A 26,709-nucleotide genomic window follows, 5' to 3' on the forward strand; every position below is an offset into this window, starting at 1 on the left:
TGTGGAACGCCCTCCCTTCAGATGTGAAGGAAATAAGCAGCTGTCCTATCTTTAAAAGACATCTGAAGGCAGCCCTGTTCAAGTTTTTAATATTTAATGCTGTCCTGTTTTTAACTGTTTAACTCTTTTTAATATTTTAATATTTAACACTGTATTGTTTTTAACACTCGATTGGGAGCCGCCCAGAGTGGCTGGGGAAACTCAGCTAGATAGGCGGGGTATAAATAATAAATTATTATTATTATATAAACATTATTATTATATAAACAGGGCTGCCTTCAGATGTCTTCTAAAAGTCAGACAGTTGTCTCTCTCCTTGACATCTGATGGGAGGGCGTTCCACAGGGCGGGTGCCACCACCGAGAAGGCCCTCTGCCTGGTTCCCTGTAACTTGGCTTCTCACAGTGAGGGAACCACCAGAAGGCCCTTGGAGCTGGACCTCAGTGTCCGGGCAGAACGATGGGGGTGGAGATGCTCCTTCAGGTCTGCTGGACCGAGGCTGTCTAGGGCTTTCAAGACCAATGTAGGTCTTTCAAGACCAATTGCAAAATGGGAATCAAGTGTCTGGGAGTCACCATGACCTTTGCCAGCCACATGATGCCGGCACGACTCTCAAAACAGGCAGGCGACGGGGCTGGCGCCCAGAGAGGGTTGTCAAGGGGACCTCTGCTCGTACCCGGACTTCCTTGTAGAGGCGCAGGCAGCTGCTGTTGAGGATGAAGTATCGGTCGTGGAAGCCGGTGCTGAGCCCCACGCCCAGCACATTCTTCTCCTCCCGGAACTTCATCATGCCATGCTTGCTGTCGCCCACCTTGCTGGCTGGGGAAGAACAAAGGCATTAGGAAGCTGGGGGGGGGGGGCGCCAAGGGCTTGAGGACTAGCGCCATGGCAAGGCTTATGGGGGCAACAGAGGAGGGAGGTGGCTTTCTTCAGCTTGCAAACCGACTTGGGTACTTTAAAATAGAAAGACGGTGCACAAATTAAAAATGATGATGATGACTGGATTTTTTTAAAAAATCACCGTACTTTTCAGTGTATAAGACTTGCTTTTTAAATCTAAAATAACGTTCAAAATCTGGCCTCGGCTTATACACGGGAATTATCTCCCCCCATTTTCTTAAATTGGAGTTCCCAAAAATAGGGAGCGTCTTATAGACGGAAAAATATGGTATGCCATGATTTTATTTCGTAGACAAATCAGGGACGCTCAGTGACACTTCCTCTATGCCAGGCAGCAGTTTAGAAACTTCAATCATATCACCACTTATTTGCCTTTTCCCTAAACTGAAAAGTCCCAAACGCTGAAACCTTTCTTCGTAGGGGAGTCTGTACGGTGGCAGTTCATGCATTGCGACTTGCTATTATTTTCACTGAGCGTAGTTTCGTAATTCTTGATTGCAATTGCTATCAGTTTATTTCCGTTCAATTGCTGTTTGCCAATATTTTGAGACTTAATTGCATTGTGTACTAATGCGACCTAGTAGATTATTGAACATTACGTCCTTCGATACAAGTTCTTTATTTTAAAATTATGACATCGTTATATTGGGTCAGATTATTGCTGTCTGTTTTGCTGCTGCAAACCGCATGTGTATAGTACCATATTTTTCGCTCTATAGGACACACTTTTCCCCCTCCAAAAATGAAGGGGAGTGAATGCAGGCTCTTGGGCTTCAGCGATAGCAATGGGAAGCCTCCGAAGCTCCCTCTATGCTCCGGAGGCTTCGCATTGCTTTCGCTGAAGCCTGGAGAGCGAGAGGGGTCGGTGCTCACCAACCCCTCTCGCTCTCCAGGCTTCAGGCAGCTATCCGCAAGCCTTCGGAGCGCGGCGGGAGTTCCCCCCGCCAAAGCTGCGCGCAGCCTCTCCCAGCTGGAGAGGTTGCGCTCAGCTAAAGAGGAAGCCAAGACAGCAAACGGGATGGATCCCATTTGTTGTCTTGGCTTCTTTGCTCTTTGGGGCTGGGGGGGGGGGAATTTTTTCCCCCTTTATTTCCCCCCCTAAAAACTAAGTGCGCCCTATGGAGCGAAAAATATGGTAATAAGAGAAAAGAGACACAGTGGAACCTTGGTTCTCGAATGTCATCTGTTCCGGAAGACCGTTCAACTTCCGAAACGTTCGAAAACCAAGGGGCAAATTCAATAGAGAAAATTGAAAAATAACTCAGCAGAAGCCGTTCGAAAATGGAAACATTTACTTCCGGGTTTTCAGCATTTGGGTTCCGAAACTATTTGAGAACCGAGGTACCACCATATACAAATTAAAAGTGGAAAATGATATGGGCAGTTTTGTTTCCAGCTCCTTTCCTAATGACCCCTAGCCTGGAATTTGCTGCACCCCCGGGGTCCATGTCTTCTCTGTGCTCTCTGTGCTCTCGCTCCTGGCCGGTGCCCAGGTCTGCCCCTTCCCCCTGGGTGGCAATGGGCTTCCTCTGCCCCTGCCTACCTACCTAGATAGAGCAGCATGTTCTCCATCGAGAGCTGCTTTTTCACCACCAGGCAGCTGTCCTTGCCCAGGCTGTGCAAGATGGGGAGGACCTTCTCACTGTAGTGCAAAGGCCGTTCTGCGTGCGAGAGAGAAAAAGAGAGAAACAGGAGGCTAAATTAGACTTTCCAAGGAGAAAATACAGAAAGAGATAGAGAGGAGTGGCAGAAAAACATATGGATGTACAGGCAAATCTCTGCGGCAGTGTAAGAAACTCTGATGTATAAGCTAGGTGCCAATAATAATAATAATAATAATAATAATAATAATAATAATATTTTATTTATATCCTGCCCTCCCCAGCCGAAGCTGGGCTCAGAGCAGCTAACAACAATAAAAGCATTCTAAAATCAATTCATTCTAAAATCAATTAAAAATCAAATTAATGGCAACCATTGGGCTAGAGTTCTATCAGGATTACCAAAGGAGGGGGTCAGGCTGTGCCTTGGCCAAAGGCCCGGTGGAACAGCTCAGCCTTGCAGGCCCTGTGGAAAGATGTCATGTCCTTAAACCAGGGGTACAGTCACCAAAACGGAATGGCTGGCAACCATTTTTTGGGTCAAGTGGCACAAAAGTAGCATTTTTCAATGGGACTTTTTGGTTCCTGAAATACCTTCTGGTTGCACAGATAAAACAGGATTCTACAGGATGCGGAATGAGTGTGTGAAAACAGTCCAGAAGTTTTTAATGCCTGATGTTTTAATTCTGTTGGGAGCCACCCAGAGTAGCTGGGAAAACCAGGGTATAAATTTTTATTATTATTATTATTATTATTATTATTACTCAAGGATCCCCAGGCATGCACCTCTGCATAGGTGCCATCCTGACACCCAGGCATCTTCACTTGGTCGCAAGCAGTCAACAGCCAGGTACAAATGCGCCTGGCGAATTTCGAACGCTGTACTGTAGGTTCGGTTCCAGACCACTGCAAGTTAGCAAATATCGGAATAAAGCGAGCCACAATATTTTTATTTGTTGCTTTCCCAGTGAATATATATTGCGAATGACACTGGGGTTGTGGCAGTCATCTCGCTTTACTGGCCGAGGGAGCCGGCGTACAGCTTCTGGGTCATGTGGCCAGCATGACTAAGCCGCTTCTGGAGAACCAGAGCAGTGCACAGAAACGCCGTTTACCTTTCCACCAGTAAAGGTAAAGGGACTCCTGACCATTAGCTCCAGTCGCAGACGACTCTGGGGTTGCAGTGCTCATCTCGCTTTACTGGCCGAGGGAGCCGGCGTACAGCTTCCAGGTCATGTGGCCAGCATGACTAAGCCGCTTCTGGCGAACCAGAGCAGAGCACGGAAACGCCCCTTACCTTCCTGCAAGAGCGGTACCTATTTATCTACTTGCAGTTTGAGGTGCTTTTGAACTGCTAGGTTGGCAGGAGTAGGGACTGAGCAATGGGAGCTCACCCCGTCACGGGGATTCGAACCCCCAACCTTCCGATTGGCAAGCCCTAGGCTCTGTGGTTTAATCCACAGCACCACCCGTGTTTACACTATACTGTAGTCGATTAAGCCAGGCTCGTTTGGCTGCAGGGACGGAAAACTTCAGTCTATAAGACTAAGTTTTCTTTACTGAAATATAATGTTAAAAGGGGGCGTAGCCTTATACACAGGGGCAATCTCTCCCCATTTTCTTAATCCTGAGCCCCCCAAAATAGTCTTATACAAGGGGGCATGTTATAACACGGAAAAATACGGCCATTGCGTCCGTTTTTGAACATGCCTCAGGAGTCCAATGGCTTCGAAGGCACGTTTCTCCATTTTCTCAATGGATTTGACGTTTTCTCCCCTTATGGCTAAAACGAGACTGCATTTTAAGCTGCATGTATTCTAATTTATATTTTAATTAACTGTTTGTTTGGGTATTTTTAAAAATGTTTTTACTGTATTTATATTCAGTGTTGGAAGGGGAGGGCGGGGTATAAATAAAAAATTGTTGTTATTATTATTTATTATTATTATTCTGCAGACCATCCATTGAGCCTCGTTGTCGAACGTTTCAGAAGTGGAACAGTCTTCCGGAGTGGATTACGTTTGACAACCGAGGCGCCACTGTAGAAGCGTGGGAAACCTAAGACAGCTGCAGCCCCCTCCAACATGGCGACAGAAGAAAACCCGGTGCAGAGTTTAGGCAGGGGGCAACCAGAGAGGCACATCTTTCGCAGCACTTCCAAGGGGGGCCCTCCGATTGGGGAGGGGTCTGCCCCGAGGAAGAGGATGCTCTGAGCACCAGAAGCGTGCAGAAGATGCCTACCTGCCTCCTCCCGCTCGTTGACTTCGAAGCAGCTCCAGAACTCTTTCTCCTTCATGACGATTTTCCGCCGGTCCAATATCTCGAAGGTTAGCTCTTCCGCAGTCATGGTGGCCGGGATCTGGAGGCGGAGAAGGGTGTGTGTGTGAATAAAGGACCTTCCAGAGATGATATGATACGATAATCTTTATTGTCATTGTCCCATACAGAACAATGAAATTGAAAAATCTACACCAGACATTCAAAAACCAACAAGCCTGCTATCCCAGCCTGGTTAGCCCCCTAAAAACTCTGATACCCCATTTTTAAATATAATATACTCCCATAGAGACTACCTTACACTGAGTTTGAAACTAAAATCGCATTTGGATAGGAACTGTTTCTCAGGCGGCTAGTCCTAGTCTTTATAACCCTGGACCTTCTTCCAGAAGGCAGAAGCTGAAAGAGATCATTTCCGGGGTGCGCACTATCCTGCGCTATCTCTGCCGCTTTCTTATGGCACCTGGAAGCATCGATTTTAATAATAATAATAATAATAATAATAATAATAATAATAATAATAATAATGATATCTTTATTGTCATCAGTAAAGATTTACTGTTATCAGTAAAGATTTTATCAATAAAGATTATCGTATCGTATTCATGTTTTTATACTGTATTTTATGCTGCTTTTACAATTAAGTGTTTTAAATTTGTTCTTAGCTGCCCTGAGCCTGGTTTCTGAACAAGGAAGGACGGGGTATAAATAAATTTTGTTGTTGTTGTTATTTTCTCTCGTTTCCCATCCTTGCCAACACACAGCCAACGTCCCGCCACTGTGCTCCCCCCACGGCTTGCCAAGAGAGGCCGGTTTCTCTCCCACCAGAGATATTGTTAGGATATTTCCGTTCCACCTTAAAAGGGAGCAGGCTTTGTGAGTCACAGAGTCTGCGTATTTCCTGTTCACAGGATGTTTAGGTTTCCTGTTGCTTTCGTTTTCTCTCGGTGCCTGAACACGCTAGCAGGCGGTCATGTTTTTCTTTGTTCTGACCAACGCTAAATAAACTTTCTAAATAATGCTCTCCTGAGTGCAACTTTTGCTGTGTGAATTCTACTGATAGAGCGTGCATCAGTTCTGGAATGTGGAAGGCTATTTTCTGGAGCTCATGTCGCTAATTGCTGATACTGTATCTACGGGAGGTCAATGGACGTCCGGAGTCGGCGTGGAGGCAGTGATGGCCTATGTCTCCCTGGCAGTATCCCAACAGATATCAGCCATCAGTTGGCTGCCTCTTCCCCATGTGACGAACCCTTCCCGGGTCTCCTCCCTGACCCTCCCTCCACGCACCTTGATGTGCTGCTCTGCTTCCGTCGTCTTCTCCTCCAGGTACACCGTGCAGATGAAGTCTCCGGCTTGCTGGGTGGAGAAGGAAGCCAGGTCAAAAAGGCAGAAGGTCCCGGGCATTCCAGGCGCTGACTACAACTCCCAGCAGCCCTAGAAGCCAGGGGTGATGGGAGCTGGAGTCCAGAACATATATTTAGAAGGACGGAGGATTGCTGCCAAGAATGAAAGCTCCGGGCAAAGGCCTTAAACTGGAAGTTGCATTGAAAACAACCTTAGAAGTTGCATTTAATTTCCTGTCCCCATCTTCATGCAGATCAAGTGTGGTACCAGCACATGCAATTGAGGAGGGTTTTGCCAGGCTGCCTCCAGCTCCCCATCAACACAACTGCCTGGACCCAGGGTCTGGAGGCGGCTGGAGGATGGATGGCAGCTAACAGATTGAGGTTGAATCCTGACAAGACAGAAGTACTCTTTTTGGGGGACAGGGGGCAGGTGGGTATGGAGGATTCCCTGGTCCTGAATGGGGTAACTTTGCCCCTGAAGGACCAGGTGCGCAGCCTGGGAGTCATTTTGGACTCATTGCTGTCCATGGAGGCGCAGGTCAATTCTGTGTCCAGGGCAGCTGTCTACCAGCTCCATCTGGTACGCAGGATGAGACCCTCCCTGCCCGCAGACTGTCTGGCCAGAGTAGTGCATGCTCTGGTTATCTCCCGCCATGCGCTGTATGTGGGGCTACCTTTGAAGGTGACCTGGAAACTACAACTAATCCAGAATGCAGCAGGTAGACTGGTGACTGGGAGCGGCCGCCGAGACCATATAACACCGGTCTTGAAAGACCTACACTGGCTCCCAGTATGTTTCCAAGCACAATTCAAAGTGTTGGTGCTGACCTTGAAAGCCCTAAACGGCCACGGCCCAGTAGACCTGAAGGAGCGTCTCCACCTCCATTGTTCAGCCCAGACACTGAGATCCAGCTCTGAGGGCCTTCTGGTGGTTCCCTCGCTGCAAGAACCTGAGTTACAGGGAACCGGGCAGAGGGCCTTCTCGGTAGTGGCGCCTGCCCTGTGGAATGCCCTCCCATCAGAAGTCAAAGAGATAAACAACTACCTGACTTTTAGAGGACATCTGAAGGCAGCCCTGTTTAGGGAAGCTTTTAATATTTGATGAATTATTGTATTTTAATATTTTGTTGGAAGCAGCCCAGAGTGGCTGGGGAAAATCAGCCAGATGGGCGGGGTATAAATTATAAAATGATTATTATCAAGATTGGTGCAGAGAAGGAGAAAAGGAGGGCAGCCTTGTTATTCTGCCTCTGCTCCCCCGCCAGGCCGGCTGCCGGCCCAACCCTAGCCCTGCCCCATCTCACCTGCGTCGCACTAGAGGAACCGGCCTCACGCATCTTCATGATGGCCGTGATCTCCTCCTGCTGCTTCCTCATCTCCGCCTCGTCCACCTGCCAAGCGTTTAAGAGAGAGAGGATTAAAGAGGAGAAACCAAGCAGTGGGCAGGGGGAGGCCAAGGCTTCGCTTCTGCCAGGAAGGAAAGTCAGTGGCAAAATGTTCCAACGGGGATCCAGAAAAACGGCAGTGGCCATTTCAGGTGAGCAAGGAAACACAGCCTTGCTTCTTCCCCCGACACATTTCGAGCAAACCTCTTGTTCACGGGCAATCCATTGCCTTTGCAGCGCAGGGAGAAGAAACTTCTGCTCTGCTGCAGCAAAACATGTTAGGATATAGTTCCGTTCCACCTTAAAAGGGTACAGGCATGACTGTTGTGTGTGACATGCCTGTTTACTTCCAGCACAGGCTCGCTGGGAACTTCCGTTTGTATATAGCTTTTGCATTGCTGCTGTTTTGCTGGAGACGAAGGGAAGCAGACATGTTTTCCTTTGTTCCTGAACTATGCTGAATAAAGTGCTGTATATTACACTTACACATTTCTCTGTCTGCCTCTTCTGCTGTGCGAAGATTTACACACTCTGCTGATAGAGCGTGCACGGGTCTCTAAAAGTATCTGAAGCTTGTGTCGCTGACTGATGCTGTTTCCAAGGGAGACCAGTGATCGTCCGGCTGCCGGCCGGTGGCTGATGCCCCCATCTCCCCGGCAGTATCCCAACAAAACATGTCTCTCCCACATCGGACTCTCCAACCGCTTGGGCTTTGCCCCCGATGGCACACTTTTCTGTTGTCTCTTGAGGCAGGAGCGGAGGCGGGAAGCACTTGAGAGCTCAGCTGGTACCTTCCAGAGTGCTGGGCAAGAAACCTCTTTGCATTTAAGGCAAGGCACTCAACGCACTCAGGACCAGAGCAGGAATGGGAACTGGGTGACCTGCCTTGGCCCTGGGGCTCGAGAGGGGTACATGTCCTAAGAATGTAAGGGGAACCCCCTGAAGTTGACCAAAGGCCCCCTAAGCCTGTGACCCCCTGTGAGATTTATTCAAACTATGGGTTCCATTCATTCAAACTATGGGTTCCATTCATTCAAACTATGGGTTCCATTCATTCAAACTATGGGTTCCATTCATTCAAACTATAGGTTCCATTCATTCAAACTACCATATTTTTCACTCCATAAGACGCACTTTTTTCCTCCTAAAAAGTAAGGGGAAATGTCTGTGCGTTTTATGGAGTGAATTCTTGGTCCCTGGAGCCAAATTGCCCAGGGGCGAAAAGCAGATCATGCTCTTTTTTTTAGAAAGAGGGAAGGGGTGTTGAAACAAAGCCGCTGAGCAGCTGATCGGCAAGCGATCAGGAAGGAGATAAGGGACGCTAGCAATAAAGGAGGCTGCTTGGGAGGGGGGAGGTAAAAGCACATGGATCCTCAGGATTTTTGCATTGGGTCACCCCAAATTCACCATCAGATCGCATAGCATGTCCATGGCTACAGCCTGCACCAAAAAAAAAACACATGCATCCACTGTTTCGTGGGGCCTCAATGGTGCAAAAATGTGGTTACAAAGTACGGATCCACATGGATTCTCAGGATTTTTGCATTGGGCTACCCCAAACTCACTGTCAAATCACATATCATGTCTGTGGCCACGGCATGAACCACAAAAATCATACATCCACTGTTTCATTCAGAATATTTTTTTTCCTTGTTTTCCTCCTCTAAAAACTAGGTGCGTCTTATGGTTAGGTGTGTCTTATGGAATGAAAAATATGGTAGGTGTTCCTTTGAGATTCATTCTACCACTACAGTGGTTATGGATTTAATTCGTTTCAGGGTGCCATGCGCACCCCGAAAAATCCGTAACTAGAAACGCTGCTTCTGCGCATGCGTGTGACGCGAGAGAGCGTTTCTGCGCATGCGCGAGGGGGCGAAACCCGGAGGTATACACTTCTGGGTTTGTCGCGGCCGTAACCTGAAGATTCCGTAACCTGGAGGTTACGCAACACGAGGTACCAACTATGGATGCTTTAGCTAAGATTGCTGCCTTGCGGGGGTTGGTCTAGAGGACCTTTGAGGTCCCTTCCAACTGTACGATTCTATGATTCTATGACCATGCGCTGTGTGAAGAAGGACTTTCTTTTACCGATCCTGAGTCTTCCAGGATTCCCTGTCAGGTGCTCTTCCTCCAAGTAGGATATTGCCCACCTGGGGAGACCTCTGTGCCTCCTCCCGTCCCAGTCCTGCCGAGTGACAGGCGGGGGGGGGATGTCCCATTGGAATATTCCATTCCACCTTAAGAACAGACATGTGGACATGTTGTATGTCACATGTCTGTTTACATTCCAGCACAGTTTGCTGGGTACTTCCGTTTTGTGTATCGCTTTTGCTTTTAGCCGTTTTTGCTTTGGAGACAAAGGAGATCAGACATGTTTCCTTTTGTCCTGATGTATGCTGAATAAACTGCTTGTAAATATGCTCACACAGCTTCTCCTGTTGCGTAGCATTTATTCTGATGAGTAGCGTGCCCCAGCTTCTGAAGCTAGGGTTGCTGACGCTGCATCAAGGGCTAGAGATTGCCTGGCACGCCGGCAGGTGGGCTGGAGCCAACTGGGGGCCTGGCAATTGCCCCCGTTTCCTTGGTTGCATGCCAACATGTCCCACTGGCAGCCCCACCCCTGACACTCCTCCAGCCTGGCCCCCCTCCCACCCCAGAGAGCGAGGCGTCTCTCCCCCCCCCAGCCAAACGTACGCTGAAAATGTCCACGTAGCAGCGTATGAGGTCCTCCACCACGCGACCCGCCTTGTAGTCCTTGCCGTCCATCTGGAAGAGCGTCGGCCCAAAGACAATGGCCAGGTTGTGCGTGGTCATCTGGTTCATGTCCGAGAAGCACTGGACCCTGCAAGGGAGGCAAAGCGGCCGCTGGGAAACGGGGGGCCCTTTCCCGCTCTCCGTCCAGCGAGAGAGAAGAGCCTCAAAGGGGCTGTCCCTGTAGGGGGGTGACGCCTTAGGCTAGGGGGTGGGGGATATCTTATCGATTTATTGGGGGGGGCGTAATTTATTTTATTTTATTATTTGGATTTATTTTTTATTCTATTATTCATTTATTTGAAGTTTTTATTTATATTAATATTTATTTATTTGGAGGATTTATTTATTTAGTTCATTACTTGTTTGTTTGGAGGGTTTATTTCTTTTATTATTTGTTTAAAAGGGGGGGACTTATTTTATTATTTATGCAACTTACATGACTTATTATTTAGTTATTTTTTCGGACCATATGTTTGCTTGGTTTGTTGTTTATTTGTTTGTTTGTGTGATTTGTTTAGTTTATTGAAGGGGTAATTTATTTTAATATTTATGTGCAGGCAGGGCCCTCCTCGTCCCACCCCCACCCCCATTTACATACAATCAATATGTGCATGAGACGACCCAGAAACATTATAAAGAAGTCCCTGAAATGTCTCTAAAATGGCAGAACAGGGGCAGACTGGGGTGCTTGCAGGCTTTTTCAATGGGTTTCAATTCTACACGTTTTCACTTATGCACGTGGTACCTCAGAATGTAACCCCCGTGTAAATATGGGGGGGTGCCTGTATTTATTTGCAGGGCTTGTCCCACACTCTACAGCCAAAAAGGTTCCCAGAGCCGCTTCTTTCCCCCCCAAAAAATAATTAAAAACAACAACACCCACGACACACAAGGGGAAAGGGATGGGGAGGGAAGAGGAAAAAGCAAAACTCAGATGCCCATTTCTAATCTATTGCTCCTATAATGCCCAGCTGACCCAGTTCAGGGGCAGGAACCTCCAGCAAAGTGTGAAATGGGCCGCCTGCGTCCTTTTTCTCCTTCTGACGTAGCCGGATGGAATGACTTCCTCCGGGTGACAACCGAGGGGCGGACGATGTCTGACTGACATCCGTCAGAGGCAGGCCTGGGTGTGGCAACCCAGGTGACTCTTGGCTTTGCTCCCTTGCAGCCACCCACCCACCCACCCACTGGGGACCTCTGCGTCCAAGCACCCCTCTCTGGCCAACTAGAGGGTGCAGAGGCAGGTCCAGCCAAGGTGGGTGGCGGGAGGGTGGCCTGAGGCCTGCGACGCCCTTCTCACCTGTACAGGTGATTGATGAGCGCTTTCACTGTGGCTCTGTTGACGGCGGGGAGGCTGCTGAGGAGCTTCCGATAGCGGCCGACCTTCTCCTTGTCGTCTTCGATGGCTGGAAGGGCGAGAGAGACGCAAATAAGAAATCCAGGTAGCAAACTCGTAATAAAAGAAGGGAAATGGCTTATTGAATATTTACAGGTAAACTGCAAACAGATCAAAGAATAAACGGACATAAATATTCTTTGCCAAAGAATAAACGGACATAAATCTGACATCAGAAATCACAAGACAGAGAAACCAGTAGGAGAACACTTCAATCTCCCAGGACATTCTATACAAGATCTCAAAGTAGCTGTTTTACTACAAAGGAATTTCAGAAATAGACTGGAAAGAGAAGCTGCTGAATTGCAACTTATTACCAAACTTAAAACCATGGAGAGACCTGGTCTGAACAAAGACATTGGATTCTTATCTCATTATACATGACAAAGCCATTTTTCACCTTCTCACCCCTTGCTTTTTCCTGTAAGACCTATTGCAGTCGTTAAGAGTCGTCAACAGGCTCATCACAGCTATCTGCCAATCACCCATTCCCACCACCCTTCTGAGTAATACCCCTCCCCACCTTCTCACTATATAGAAGGGTCTGGTGACTTCTGTTTCAGTGTATCTGAAGAAGTGTGCATGCACACGAAAGCTCATACCAAGAACTAACTTAGTTGGTCTTTAAGGTGCGACTGGAAGGAATTTTTTTTGTTTTGACTATGGCAGACCAACACGGCTACCTATCTGTAACTGCAAACAGATCAGAACATTGGTGGGATTATTGTAATAACCGCAGTTTTAGAAGAGTGGACCCTCCGGATACAAACTGAATTTGTTCTGGGGGTCCGTTCGCACCCCAAAAATTACGTAAATAGAGGTGCGCTTCTGCGCATGCTCGTGCAGAAAAACCCAGAAGTATACACTTCCAGTTTGCCACGGCCGTAACCCGAAGATTCCGTATCCAGAGGGATACGTAAGTAGAGGTACGACTGTATATTTAAAGTAGATGAATGAAGGAGCAAATTAAGTTAATTTGGATATTTAAAATAAATTGAAGGAACTGCAGAAAGAGGGGGGAAAGGAAGTCAAGTTTTGGAATGTGAAAATGATTGTAAAATTATTGAAATGTAAAAACCTGAAAAGCATAAATAAAATTTAAAAGAGAGATGCAAAGCCATGAGCAGGATTCTGGCAGGGACAGAGATATTACGGTGAGCATCCCCAACATTGTGCTGGAAGGGAGCAGTGGTGTTTTGGGATGGAAATGTCGGGAATTCAAGCCCATATCAGGAGAAACTGGCAGCAGTCCCAGGCACCCGGCTTGATTCCCTGTTGACCTCCCTGGCTGCATTCCCCAGCAAGCGCAGGCAAGGTCTCGATCGGCGAGTCTTCTCAAACGTGAGAAAAACACCCCCCCTCTTTCCTGCCCCCTGGCAGGGGAAAGAGATAGACAGAAACGTATTTACATGCTTTTATTTCTGTCTTTGCAGCATTACAAAAAACATGACTGCTCTCTTCAAACTCCAGCAGTGTTGTGACTAAAACGTCCTGTACTTCCTGGACAGGAACAAACGGAAGAGCTCATATTACACTCTGAGCTAATTCCGATGCTTCGCACTGTGAATTGACTGTCCCTCTGTTTCCCACGGGCAGTCCCAACATTCCCATCATGTTTACTTTTCAAGCTAGCACTTTGCAGCTGCATTGCTTCAATATTGTAACTATATCGTAGTCTCTGTGAAGGAACATCCTTCAAGACCAGCTCTGTTCAGGCAGGGCAGGAAAACCTGGAGCCAGGAACAGCTCCAGATGAAGAAGGCACCTAGCCAGACCCAAGGTCCAACCAGCTCCCTTTTCTGATATCCCGCCTAAGCCTGAATTAATGCACAGCAACATCCTCTATAGGAAACTGTGCCCAATATCCGTGAGTGGTGTGGGAGCAGCCGGTATAAAGGATGCAGCTACATATCATAGAAGCACAGAATTTGAGAGATGGAAGGGACCCCGGGGGGTCATTTAGTCCAACCCCCTGCAACGGATGAATCTTTTGCCCAACGTGAGACTCGAACTCATGACCCTGCAGTTAAGAGTCGCATGCTCTACCAACTGAGCTGCAAGACTGCTGTCTCTCCCAGGTCTTGAAAGATCGCCTGATTCTGCATTCCAGGCAAGACAGATCAACTGACCTTAGCCTACAGTATATTGATGGATATTATAATCATAGAATGGTAGACTATATGGGTCATTGGTCAGATCTTGACAGCATCTTAAAAAGCAGAGACATCACCTTGCCAACAAAGGTCCGTATAGTTAAAGCTCTGGTTTTCCCAGTAGTGAAGTATGGAAGTGAGAGCTGGACCATAAAGAAGGCTGATCTCCGAAGAATGGATGCTTTTGAATTATGGTGCTGGAGGAGACTCTTGAGAGTCCCATGGACTGCAAGAAGATCAAACCTCTCCATTCTGAAGGAAATCAGCCCTGAGGGCTCACTGGAAGGACAGATCCCGAAGCTGAGGCTCCAATACTCTGGCCACCTCATAAGAAGAGAAGACTCCCTGGAAAAGACCCTGATGCTGGGAAAGATGGAGGGCGCAAGGAGAAGGGGACGACAGAGGACGAGATGGTGGGACAGTGTTCTCAAAGCTACCAGCATGAGTTTGACCAAACTGCGGGAGGCAGTGGAAGACAGGAGGGCCTGGTGTGCTCTGGTCCAGGGGTCACAAAGAGGCAGACACGACTACACACCAACAACAACAACAACAACAACAAAAGCAAGCTCTTCTTGTGTGTGTGGTTTATAGCAATAAAACATAAAAGCCAGACAATAAAAACCATTAACCAGGGCAAAAGGGTTAAAAACAGACTGAGTTCTGGCCAGAATGTCCCTGATAGCCTAACCTGAGTTTCAGGTGTCCCAAAGCTGAGATGGCAAAGTAGTATAATTAATTTTCAAATGTACAGCTTAAGTCCTGTTGTAAGAAACCAACAATGCCCCCCTGAACCAGCAGGGGGTGCAAAAGTGATTTGTCTGTGCCGTATTATTCCCATGAGAAGTCAGAGATCCCAGGATTTAAGAAAGCAGGAGGGGAGTTTTTTCATAGCTAAAAAGCACCCTGAGCTGTTTCCAAGAGAAATAACTCTGGCCCCCAAAATAGGTGTGTGTTTCTTTAAGGAGGGAGCGGCTGCTCTGAGATACAGCATGTGCTTTGAGCATTAAAAACTTTACCAATAGAGTCTGGGGGCGTCAAGAACACCATTTCCCAGGCAACGAGGGTCTACGTCGGAGGAACTGGTTGCCCTGAAGTTGCCTGGCTGACCTTTGCCCTTTGCAAGGGTAAGATGGCCTCGGTGTAGTACACCTGAAGGAGCGTCTCCACCCCCATCGTCCAGCCCTGCAGTCCAGCTCCGAGGACGTTCTGGCAGTTCCTTCCCTGAGAGAAGTGAGGTCACCTACAGGACTGCCTCTCCTGGTATGCCCCACAGAGGAACCTACGGTCTGCAAATAAAAACATCCTGAAGGTCCCAGGCCACAGAGAGGTTAGGCTGGCCTCAACTAGAGCCAGGGCTTTCTCGGCCGTGGCCCCAATCTGGTGGAGCGATCTGTCACAAGAGACCAGGGCCCTGCGGGACTTGACATCTTTCCGCAGGGCCTGCAAGACAGAGCTGTTCCACCAGGTCTTTGGTCAGGGCGCAACCTGACCCCCACCTCTGGCAACCTGCACAGAATTTTGCTTAGCGGTTGCCATCAATTAGATTTTAATTAATTTTTATAATGAAATGTTTTTAGAAGGTTGGATTATTTGATTGTTTGATTATTTGATTGTTGTTAGCCGCCCTGAGCCCGGCTTCGGCTGGGGAGGGCGGGATATAAATAAAATTTATTATTATTATTATTATTATTATTATTATTATTATTACAGGGAACCAGGCAGAGGGCCTTCTCGGTAGTGGCACCTGCCCTGTGGAATACCCTCCCACCAGATGTCAAGGAAATAAGCAGCTATCTGACTTTTGGAAGACATCTGAAGGCAGCTCTGTTTAGGGAAGCTTTTAATGTTTGATGCATTACTGTATTTTAGTGTTTTGTTGGAAGCCGCCCAGAGTCTCTGGGGAAACCCAGCCAGATGCGTGGGGTATAAATAATAATAATAATAATAATAATAATAAATAATATATTATTATTATTATTAAGATTGGGGGGACTAACATGTGAAAAGGATCTAGGAGTCTTGGTTGACCACAAACTTGACATGGGCCAACAGTGTGACGCGGCAGCTAAAAAAGCCAATGCAATTCTGGGCTGCATCAATAGGAGTATAGCATCTAGATCAAGGGAAGTAATAGTGCCACTGTATTCTGCTCTGGTCAGACCTCACCTGGAGTACTGTGTCCAGTTCTGGGCGCCACAGTTCAAGGACACTGACAAACTGGAATGTGTCCAGAGGAGGGCAACCAAAATGGTCAAAGGCCTGGAAACGATGCCTTATGAGGAACGGCTAAGGGAGCTGGGCATGTTTAGCCTGGAGAAGAGGAGGTTAAGGGGTGATATGATAGCCATGTTCAAATATATAAAAGGATGTCACATAGAGGAGGGAGAAAGGTTGTTTTCTGCTGCTCCAGAGAAGCGGACACGGAGCAATGGATCCAAACTACAAGAAAGAAGATTCCACCTAAACATTAGGAAGAACTTCCTGACAGTGAGAGCTGTTCGACAATGGAATTTGCTGCCAAGGAGTGTGGTGGAGTCTCCTTCTTTGGAGGTCTTTAAGCAGAGGCTTGACAACCATATGTCAGGAGTGCTCTGATGGTGTTTCCTGCTTGGCAGGGGGTTGGACTCGATGGCCCTTGTGGTCTCTTCCAACTCTATGATTCTATGAACAAGAAAGGGCTGACAAAGTCGTCCAACCTTATTGGAAAAGCTGTCTAAGGAGGCCCAAAAACCTCCGAGCTCAGTAAGAACATAAGAAGATGCTGTTGGATCTGGCGAGTGACCCACCCAGCCCAGCATCCTGTTCTCACAGGGGCCAAGCAGAGATCCCATTGGGAAACCCACAAGCAGGATTCGAACACAAGGCCCCCTTCCTGTGACTCCCAGCAACTGAGATTCAGGAGCATTGCTGGCTCTGGACGGCAGAAGGGAAACATAGCCATTGTGGCTAGTAGCCATCAATAGAATGGTACTGCTGCAAGGGACCCTCAGCGGTCACCTAGTCCAACCCCATGCGATGCAGCTGTGCCACACGGGGCTCAAACCTGCAACCGTGGCGTTATCAGCACTATGCTCTAACCAACTGAGCCATCTCCCTCCGTAGATTTGCCCAGTCCTCTCTAAAAGCCGCCCAAGTTCATTATAGGTGAGGATCTAAATAGACAAGATGTTAAATTGTTTTTATACACAACTACAGCAGCAATAGTATTGTTAGCCCAGATATGGAAGCAAGAAGAAATTTCGACGAAAGAAGAACGGCAGACAAAACTAATGGACTACGCAGAATTAGATAAAATGACAGGAAGGATTCGAAACCTGCGGGACCAGAGATTCACAGAAGATTGGAAGAAATATACAAACTATTTGAAGAGCAACTCTAATCAACAAATTACGTTAGTGGGACTAAAAGAGATATATGTAATATTGCAAAGTAGAAAAAGAATAGAGATATTAGTTATGAGATTTAAATGTAATAGTGAATGTAAGAAATGTATATCAAGTGAATAGATTGGAAAATTTTCAGATGTGATTGATGGAAGTAAAAAAAACTGTATAAGGTGTTAAAGTGTGTTTAAGTATTGTTGAAAATGATATGTTAAAAATCTAATAAAAATTTATATAAAAAAATAAAAGCCGCCCAAGTTGGTGGTCGTCACTTTCTCCTGTGGCAGGTGGTTCCGCAGTTTAACAACGGCGCGGCGCTTCTGTTGCTGCCGTGTTGATGTCAAGAGAAGGCCATTGTGCACCAACCTTTACCTGTTGCCTTCAGCCAGGCCGGGGAGGAATCTTTGGTGAAAAGCCCGTCTTCCACGTCCCGGAAGAATCTCTTGAGGGTGTTGGCCACGTCGTCCACCTGGTGTTCCCCTTCCTTGAGCCGCACCCTGCGGGCGTCCTTGCGGAGGATCTCCAAGAGGCCCGTCGTCTTGGAGTTCTGTCCGCTCTTCCGATAGATTCCTTCCGAGGTCAGCCCTGGGGGAATAATAATAATAACAATAACAACAACAACAACAACAACAACAATAATAATTTATATCCCGCCCTCCCCAGGAAAGCCAGGATCAGAGTCGGTCACACCCATTAATTTTTTTCGGCGGATCCACTCGAGTAACGCTTAACCCTTATCACTTAAGCTGCCATCCCGTCTTGAGAGATTTTGGCAGGTTATCAGCAGCCCACCCCCCTGCACTTTCGGAAACGCTGCTGGAACCATGAGGTCTAGCAACTTGCTCAAAAAGGCAGGGCCGGATCGAGGTTTGATGAGGCCCTAAGCTCCTGAAGCTAATGGGGCCCTTTATATGTCCAGTTGTCCTTTGCCAACAACAAATTGCTGCTGTTTTTTGTGTTGAATATATGCTATATGGTAATTTAAGGACCTTATAGTTATCTAAAGCCATTTGCAAATAACAATATATCTATTTTATCAAAGTAACTGTTACAGCAGGTCCATGCAGAAGGTCGGCACCCTATATATAGAAAGGAGCAAACCAGTGATATTTGAGGGAGAAGGCTAGGAGGTGGGGCCCATTGCTTACATCATAGGAGCCTACACAACACAAAACACTGTTGCTGTATGTAGGTTTTATTTTATTTGCTTTTTATCTTATGTTTTGGAAATGTACATCCAGTTTGTTTTTTCCTTAAAAAAATTGGGGGGGGGGGCAAGAGAGTGGGGCCCTAAGCTGTAGCTTGTTTAGCTTATACGTAAATCCGGCACAGGTCAAACCCCAAAGTTGTTTAGCCGGGCTCAGAGTGGCTAACAACAGTAAAATAACACAGCATTCTCAAGTCAATTCATTATAAAATCAGTTCAAACCAAATGCATGGCAACCATTGGGCTAGAGTTCTGTGGGGATTACCGAAGGAGGGGGTCAGGCTGTGCCCTGGCCAAAGGCCTGGTGGAACAGCTCTGTCTTGCAGGCCCTGCGGAAAGATGTCAAGTCCCGCAGGGCCCTAGTCTCTTGTGACAGAGCGTTCCACCAGATCGGGGCCACGGACAAAAAAGCCCTGGCTCTGGTCAAGGCCAGCCTAACCTCCCTGTGGCCCAGGACCTCCAAGATGTTTTAGTTTAAAGACCATAAGGTCCTCCGTGGGACGTAGCAGGAGAGGCGGTCCCATAACCAGCAGAGGAGGAGAAACATTCAGCTTCTGGGAGAGGCTGGGAAGGGCCCCTCTGATTGAGTCGCATTTGCATTTATATCCCACTTTTCCTTCAAGCTAAAGGTAAAAGGTAAAGGACCCCTGTGTTAGAATTTCTGCTCTGTGATTGCAGTCATGGGATTGTTGTCTATCACATAATGGTGTGTGTTTTGACTCCACAGAGTGGGAAGTGACGGAGACAGGATGTTTGTGTTCCTGTGTTCCGTGAAGTGGGACTATTGTCCTTTGTTCTTTCTCTCTTTGCTGCCTGATGCTAGAGAGAGAGGGAGCCATGTTGCAGTGCTCTGTGTGTGTTTATCTGTAAATAAAGTAGATTAGCCCAAATGCTGAGTTGCTGAGCTCTGTCACGAAAGGTGTTGGTTGGCATCGATCGCTGTGATGTTCAGGCTGAAAAAAGATTATGAAGCTCCCAAACGATTGACCGATGGTTAAATCCAGTCAAAGGTTGTGCCACTCATCTCGCTTTCAGGCCAAGGTTGCTGGCGTTTGTCCACAGACAGCTTTCTGGGTCATGTGGCCAGCAGGACTAAATGCTTCTGCTGAAACGAAACACCATGACGGAAACCAAAGCGCACGGAAACACCATTTACCTTCCTGCCGCAATGGTACTGATTTATCTACTTGCACTGGTGTGCTTTTGAACTGCCAAGTGGGCAGCAGCTGGGACCAAGCAAGGGGAGCTCACTCTGTCACAGGGATTTGAACCGCCAACCTTCCGATCACTAAGCCCAAGAGGCTCAATGGTTTAAACCACAGCGCCACTCGCGTCCCTAAGGGCTTTAAACGTAAAGGTAAAGGACCCCTGACAGTTAAGTCCAGTCGTGGCCGACTCTGGGGTTGCAGTGCTCATCTCGCTTTACTGGCCGAGGGAGCCAGCATACAGCTTCCGGGTCATGTGGCCAGCATGACTAAGCCGCTTCTGGCGAACCAGAACAGCACACGGAAACGCCGTTTACCTTCCCGCCAGACTGGTACCTATTTATCTACTTGCACTTTGATGTGCTTTCGAACTGCTAGGTTGGCAGGAGCAAGGACCGAGCAACGGGAGCTCACCCCGTCGCGGGGATTCGAACCGCCGACCTTCCGATCAGCAAGCCCAAGAGGCTCAGTGGTTTAGACCACAGCACCACCCGCGTCCCTATCAAGGTAAAGGTAAAAGGTAAAGGACCCCTGGATGGTTAAGTCCAGTCCAAGGCGACTCTGGGGCTGTGGCGCCCATCTCGCTTTCAGGCCAAGGGAGCCGGTATTTGTCCACAGACAGCTTTCTGGGTCATGTGGCCAGCAAGGAACTCACGGTGGAACACACAGTTCTCTCCCCAACGCACCCCAATTTCACCCTCACAACCACCCTGTGAGGTAGGTTAGGCTGAGAGAGGGGGACTGGCCCAAGCTCACCTCGTAGGATTCATGACTGAGTGTTTCCCCTGCACACAGACCCAACGTACCGCACTGCGTGATATAATCGATGCATCGGTCCACAATGATGGGGACGTCTGTGTCTGTGAGCTGCTGTTCGGACAAGGTGTCTCCCGAGCTTCCAGCCGCCTTTTGGATGGCGTTGACCCAACCCAGGAAGTCCAGTTTCCTCTCGCCTTGGATGTAGAGCGTCCTGGGGGAGATACGTCGGAAACCGGGTGTGAAAGACACGGGAATGGGCAGAGACGGGTTTGTTTGTTTTTTTAATTGATACAACAAGAAAAGAAAAAAAGAGAAAACACAGATACAGTCACACCTTGGGTTGAAGTAGCTTTGGGATGAATATTTTCAGGTTGCGCTCCGCTGCAATCCGGAAGTAACGTAGCGCATTACTTCCGGGTTTCGCCGCTTGCGCATGCGCAGACACTCAAAATTGCATCACGCGCATGCACGGAAGCGGCGAATCGCGACCCACACACACACACAGAAACGGGTTGCATTCACTTCAGCATGTGAATGGGGCTCCGGAACGGATCCCATTCGCATCCAGAGGTACCTCTGTACAGAGTTATACACTGGAATAACAACAAACACAAAATTTTCTTAACAAACAATAAAACATAAGTTGGTCTTAACACTATAGACCCCACCTCCCGTCTATTCCTTATTTCAATTTCATATTACTTATTGCCAATACACAGTTTTATCATCATTTAACTTTTTCTTAATATATCTTAACTCTTACGTCTAACTTGCAACTATTACTAAAGTTCCTCGAATTCTGCAACAGAGTTTAAACTACTATACTTATATTTCAAATATTCTTTGAAAACCTCCCGTTTTGAGACAAGTTCCTGTTTTGATTTATTCTTTATTTTTTCTGATAGACCATCTAACTCGGCATATTCTGTCAGCTTCTGGATCCAGTCATGTACAGAGAGAATTTCAATACTCTTCCATTTTGCTGCAATAAGAACTCTTGCAGCCTCTGTGGCGTATAAAATGATTCCCTTCATTTTTAAGGTGGCGCGAGAGGCGCGGTCCCACCGTGTCCCAAATTCTCGCGCCGCCCAGGGTGCTGCTGAAATTTGACAGCCCAAACTCCACCACTGGGCTGGACCACGTGACCTCTGCAGGTCTTTTATCATTTCTATTTTATTTCATTTAAGACCTGGTATATTCTGCTATTTGGGCGTACTTTGGAAGTCGCCCGGATTGGCAGGGCAGGATGCAAAACATTTTATAATGAATGTGTAAAAGGAAATAACGTGGGGAGTGGAGGAATACAGGATCTGGTAATATAAGGCTTGCTTCTCAAGGTTCCGTTCCATCTCCCCCCCCCCCCCGAAAAACACCCCATTTACCTTCTCCTCTCTACCAGCACGAGAACTTCATTGTCTCCCTGGATGGCTGTAAGGCAAAAACCAGCATTAATGTTTAGGGACGCAACTTGCTGTTGGTTTGAGTGGTGTCAGGGACTGGCAAGAAGACTGCCACATGGGCATCAGGAGAAGTGGACAAGGAGACTGGCCTGGAAGATGTGGGGCTCGGAGATGCGGAGGAACCTGTGACAGCCAGGAGAAGAGGGTCAGAGGCAGGTGATGCTGCAGGACTGCAGAGCAAAGAACAGGTGCAAGTGGAAGAGAGAGGTCAGGCTGGTGGAGAGTCAAGAGTCCAAGAGTGTATTAACTTATGGTCTGTCTGTGTGGTTTAGGAGCTGCACGGTCAGGGGGAAAACGATGCTGTCCAGGGTTGTAAAGACTGCAGAGAGAATAATTGGGTGCACTCTTCCCACCTTGGAGCAAATCTACGCTTCCAGGTGCCATAAGAAAGCTGCAGAGATAGCGCAGGATAGTGCGCACCCCAGAAATGATCTCTTTCAGCTTCTGCCTTCTGGAAGAAGGTCCAGGGTTATAAAGACTAGGACCAGCCGCCTGAGAAACAGTTTCTATCCAAATGCGATTTTGGTTTTAAACGCAGTGTAAGGTAGTCTCTATGGGAGTATATTGTATTTAATTATGGGGTATCAGAGTTTTTGGGGGTTAACCAGGCTGGGATAGCAGGCTTGTTTGTTTTTGAATGTCTGATGTAGATTTTTTCAATTTCGTTGTTCAGTATGGGACAATGACAATAAAGATTATCATATCGTAAAAGAGCGGCCACATCTCTTCCTGCTGCTGAAGCAAGAGGAGCAGGAGCAGGTAACATACAGGCCCACCCTTCACCTGTTTGCCCGCTGCTCGGATGGGGGAAGATGAGCAAACAGAGGTCTCTGTTGGGGCAACTGCCTCACCAGGTGCACACCAAGAGTCGTAGGACGGCAGCTAGACTGGAGACTGGGAGGGGTTGCCAAGACCACATAAGACCTGAAAGATCTTCATTGACTCCCACTACGTTTCCGAGCACAATTCAAAGTGTTGATGCTGACCTTGAAAGCCCTAAATGGCCTCAAAGGCCCAGTAGACCTACACACACACCTAAAATTTTCTGTTATCAGGTATCAGTGACTTCCCCTCTTCTTAGTAGTGGTGTCCGCCCTGTGGAATGCCCTCCCATCAGATGTCAAGGAAATACCATATTTTTCACTCTATAGGACGCACTTTTTCCCCTCCAAAAATTAAGGGGAAATGTATGTGCGTCCTATGGAGCGAATGCAGGCTCCTTGGCTTCAGTGACAGCAATGCGAAGCCTCCGAAGCGCAGAGGGAGCGCTCCCTCCGCACTGCGAAGGCTTCGCGTTGCTTTCGATGAAGCCTGGAGAGTGAGAGGGGTCAGTGTGCACTGACCCCTCTTGCTCTCCAGGCTTCAGGGATAGCCGCCTGAAGCCTCCGGAGTGCAGCGGGAACTCAAAGGCTTCGGGTTCCTTTTGCTGAAGCCGGGAGAGCAAGGCTCTCCCAGCTTCAGCAAAGAGGGAGAACTGCGCAGAGCCCCTTCAGCGAAGCGGGAGGAGAAATGGAAGGGGCTCCGTTTCTCCTGCCGCTTCGCTCAAGGGGCGCTGAGCAGAGGGGGGGGGGATTTTTTTTTCTTGTTCTCCCCCTCTAAAACAAGGTGCGTCCTATGGTCGGGTGCATCCCATAGAGCGGAAAATATGGTGAACAACTTTTAGAAGACATCTGAAGGCAGCCCTGTTTAATGAAGCTTTTAATGTGTGATGTTTTATTGTGTTTTTAATATTCTGTTGGCAGCCGCTCAGAGTGCCAGGGGAAACCTACCAAGGTGGGTGAGGTATTAATAATAATAACAATAATAATAATATGACACGCCTCTTCCCCACATGTAAGTGTGCTTTGGACAATAAAGAGTTTGTTCCTCCCTCGAGGCATTCCTTGCCAACCTGGTGCCCACCAAATGTCTTGGACTACAACTCCCAGTGCCAGCACAGCTGCCCGATGCCGTAGGAAGATGGCGGCACTGGTGTGTCGGACGCAGCGGGTGATGGCAGCTGCGGTCCAAAATATCTTGAAGGCCTCGGGTAGGGGAAAGTCAGTTTAGAGGGTTGGCAAGTCAATGGGCTTCGGTTGGCGAGGGAGTGGGGGACGCCCGTTCCCCATGAGAAAAATCAAGCATCGTTTAAGACTTTCAAAAAGTGAAAAGAACAACAGCAAAGAGATTAAACGGGGCGTCAGGGTTGAAACCCCAAGCGGAAAATGCTTTCATTATTTTTTTTTATAGAATATTTATTAAAGTTTTCAATAATAAAACAATGAAAATCAAAAAGAAAAAATAGCAAAAATACAAAAATAAAAATAATTAAAAACACACAGAGTTTCCATTACTTATTTTCCATTAACTTATTTCCCGGACCTCCTCATACCTCCCTTTTTTGTATTCCAATTCAACTTGTTAGTTCAGCAAATCCTTTTTTTTTTTACCTATTTCTAAACCTTTTTTTCCATATTCTCTTAAAGCATTACAGCTGGAACCCACTTAGTTTCTATCCAACATCATTCTAACATTCATTAATTGCAGAAAATGCTTTCAGCAGAAAAGGGGATAGCGAAGGTACCTGTGTGGTATCAATAGGCAGGGAGTTCCAGAGTGAATAACTGGGTTCTTACAAATCTGGAAACTGTCTGCCATTAACGCAGTACAGTGGGCACATGTGGGGCACAGATAACTCCTGGTTCAGAGTACCCAGCGAGGTATATTAGGGGAAAGGACGACTGAGTGGAGATGGAGAACTGCTTTGAGGATTTGTTCTGCCCAGAAGGAGGAGAGGGTTCTGCTGTGATCCCTGGGAAAGCCTGGCACCCTGGCATTTCCCCTGCCCCCCAGCCCCCGGGTACTCACAGAGCTCCTGCAGCTTCCTCAGGTGCACGGCCTCCTCCTTCTCGCTGCCTTCCAGGTAGGCGTAGAGGGTGCCCTGCGCCAGCGCAAACCAGCCCTCCTTGGCCCGCTCCAGGTTCAGACCGCCTTTGTACTGCAGCCGCCCGAGGCGCTCAAAGTCGTGGGAAAGCAAGCTGTCGGCACCCGGGGGGACGAAGGACTGGAAGGAAACGCAACCGACAGGCCAAGTGAAAAGGAACGCCACGTTTGGGGAACAGGTGATAGTCAAAGGAAGCAGGAACTGGAATACAGTGGACGCTCGGGTTGCAAACATGATCCGTGCGGGATTCACATTCGCAGCCTACAGCATTCACAACCCGCAGCGGCGTGTCTGCACATGCACATGCATGGGTTGCGATTCGGCGCTTCCGCGCAAAGCGTGATTTAGCGCTTCTGCGCATGCATGACCGCCAAAACCCGGAAGTAACCCGTTCCAGTACTTCCGGGTTCCAGCGCGTCTGTAACCCAAAAAAAGGCAACCTGAAGCATCTGTAAGCCAGGTATGACTGTATGTGCAGCCAATGAAAAATGAAGAAGGGGGTGGGAATTAATGATAAGGGAAGAGAAATATCATAGAAGAGGCCTGGGAAGTCAACTTTTAAACTAGTACAGTGGTACCTTGGTTCTCAAACGCCTTGGTTCTCAAACGCCGAAAACCCGGAAGTAAATGTTCTGGTTTTCGAATGTTTTTCGGAAGCTGAATGTCCGATGCGGCTGTCGGCTATTGTTTCCGGGGCACCTGCACCAAGCTGTGCCTTGGTTTTCGAACATTTCGGAAGTCAAATGGACTTCCAGAACAGATTAAGTTTGGCACTTTTGTTTTTGCTATTTATTTTGCGCTTTTGTGGCTTTTTCGGTTAATTTGTTTCTGTGACTGTGTGGAACCCTGTTTAGCCACTGATCAATTGACTGTGTAACTGCGGAAATGGATAAAAGCCCCCCATCCAAACAATGACTATCATCAGTGCAGGGAAGGGGAACAAATTGTTTTAATCTTTATCATCTACAATACTGTCTTATTTATTTTATAGTACAGTACATTGATTACTGCTTTCATTTTATGGATCAATGCTCTCGTTAGATATGTTTCTGATCTGAGTTCCACACTTCCATTTTGAGTGTTACACTGAGGTCTTGTTTTGCTATTTATTTTACATTCTTGTGACTCTTTTTGTTTTGTTTCTGTGACTGTGTGGAACTCAGTTCAGCTACCGATTGATTGACTGATTGATTGATGGTGTGACTGCAGTACATTGATTATTGCTTTCATTTTATGGATCAATGTTCTCATTAGATAGTAAAATTCATGTTAAATTGCTGTTTTAGGGGTTGTTTTTAAAAGTCTGGACCACATTCTTTTATATGGGAAACCGCACCCTGGTTTTGGAACACTTTGGTTTTGGAACGGACTTCCAGAACGGACTAAGTTTGAGAACCAAGGCACCACTGTATTAAATTTCATGTGAATTGGTTAAATTTTTTTTGAAAGACAAACAAAATTAATTGGCAATGGAAATGCAACAGAACCAACCGCACAGCTGGCAGGGGGGTGGAATTCGCTCTGCAAGACCCACATTGTGGCGCAGGAAGGGAGCATTGCAGAGGGGTGCTTTCTAGCCCAATCCCAGAAGATGCCAAACCCCCCACAAGTCGGGATTCGAGTTTCCCAGAGCTGGAGAAGTACCTGCCGGACGCTCTCACCTTTCCGATGCATTTGACCCACTCCCGGATGGCCTCGGGACAGTCCAGTCCAAAGAGGTAGAGTCTCTCCGCTTCTATATAGACCTCAAAAGTGCAGGCGAACCTACGGCAAAAGACAGGGAGGAAACGTCAGGGAGAGGAGGGGGCGGATCGGGGAAAGTCCTTCTCCCTCTCGTGTAATGCTAGAACTGGGCGGCATCCGAGGAAGCTGAACGCGGGGAAGATTTGAGACAAATAAATTTTCCTTTTTCACGCAGCACAGAGTTAAACTGCGGAACTCCCTGCCACAGGAGGCA

At 47.6% G+C, this 26,709-nt stretch overlaps 1 protein-coding gene and 1 long non-coding RNA gene across 9 annotated transcripts in view; one reads left to right on the forward strand and one right to left on the reverse strand.

Moving 5' to 3' along the window:
- Nucleotides 1-26,709, forward strand: part of LOC309369442 — a 74,437-nt gene that overhangs the window by 41,537 nt on the left and 6,191 nt on the right. The gene's annotated exons all lie outside the window — the stretch shown is intronic.
- Nucleotides 1-26,709, reverse strand: part of ARAP1 (ArfGAP with RhoGAP domain, ankyrin repeat and PH domain 1) — a 137,955-nt gene that overhangs the window by 9,866 nt on the left and 101,380 nt on the right. For 7 of the 8 annotated variants that reach the window (XM_081909552.1, XM_081909550.1, XM_081909549.1 and 4 more), the window contains 12 exons: nucleotides 26,414-26,516; nucleotides 24,677-24,872; nucleotides 21,752-21,797; nucleotides 20,417-20,580; nucleotides 17,571-17,783; nucleotides 11,567-11,672; nucleotides 10,207-10,354; nucleotides 7,432-7,518; nucleotides 6,069-6,137; nucleotides 4,743-4,860; nucleotides 2,448-2,561; nucleotides 677-819 (listed from right to left, as the gene is read on the reverse strand). In XM_081909552.1, the coding sequence (XP_081765678.1) occupies nucleotides 677-819; nucleotides 2,448-2,561; nucleotides 4,743-4,860; nucleotides 6,069-6,137; nucleotides 7,432-7,518; nucleotides 10,207-10,354; nucleotides 11,567-11,672; nucleotides 17,571-17,783; nucleotides 20,417-20,580; nucleotides 21,752-21,797; nucleotides 24,677-24,872; nucleotides 26,414-26,516 (1,507 nt within the window). The remainder of the gene's footprint in view (nucleotides 1-676; nucleotides 820-2,447; nucleotides 2,562-4,742; nucleotides 4,861-6,068; nucleotides 6,138-7,431; nucleotides 7,519-10,206; nucleotides 10,355-11,566; nucleotides 11,673-17,570; nucleotides 17,784-20,416; nucleotides 20,581-21,751; nucleotides 21,798-24,676; nucleotides 24,873-26,413; nucleotides 26,517-26,709) is intronic. The other variant, XR_014168017.1, reaches the window with a different exon arrangement.

Source organism: Podarcis melisellensis, assembly GCF_964234715.1.
Source record: "Podarcis melisellensis genome assembly, chromosome: 4".
In the NCBI taxonomy this organism is placed as follows: Eukaryota; Metazoa; Chordata; class Lepidosauria; order Squamata; family Lacertidae; genus Podarcis; species Podarcis melisellensis.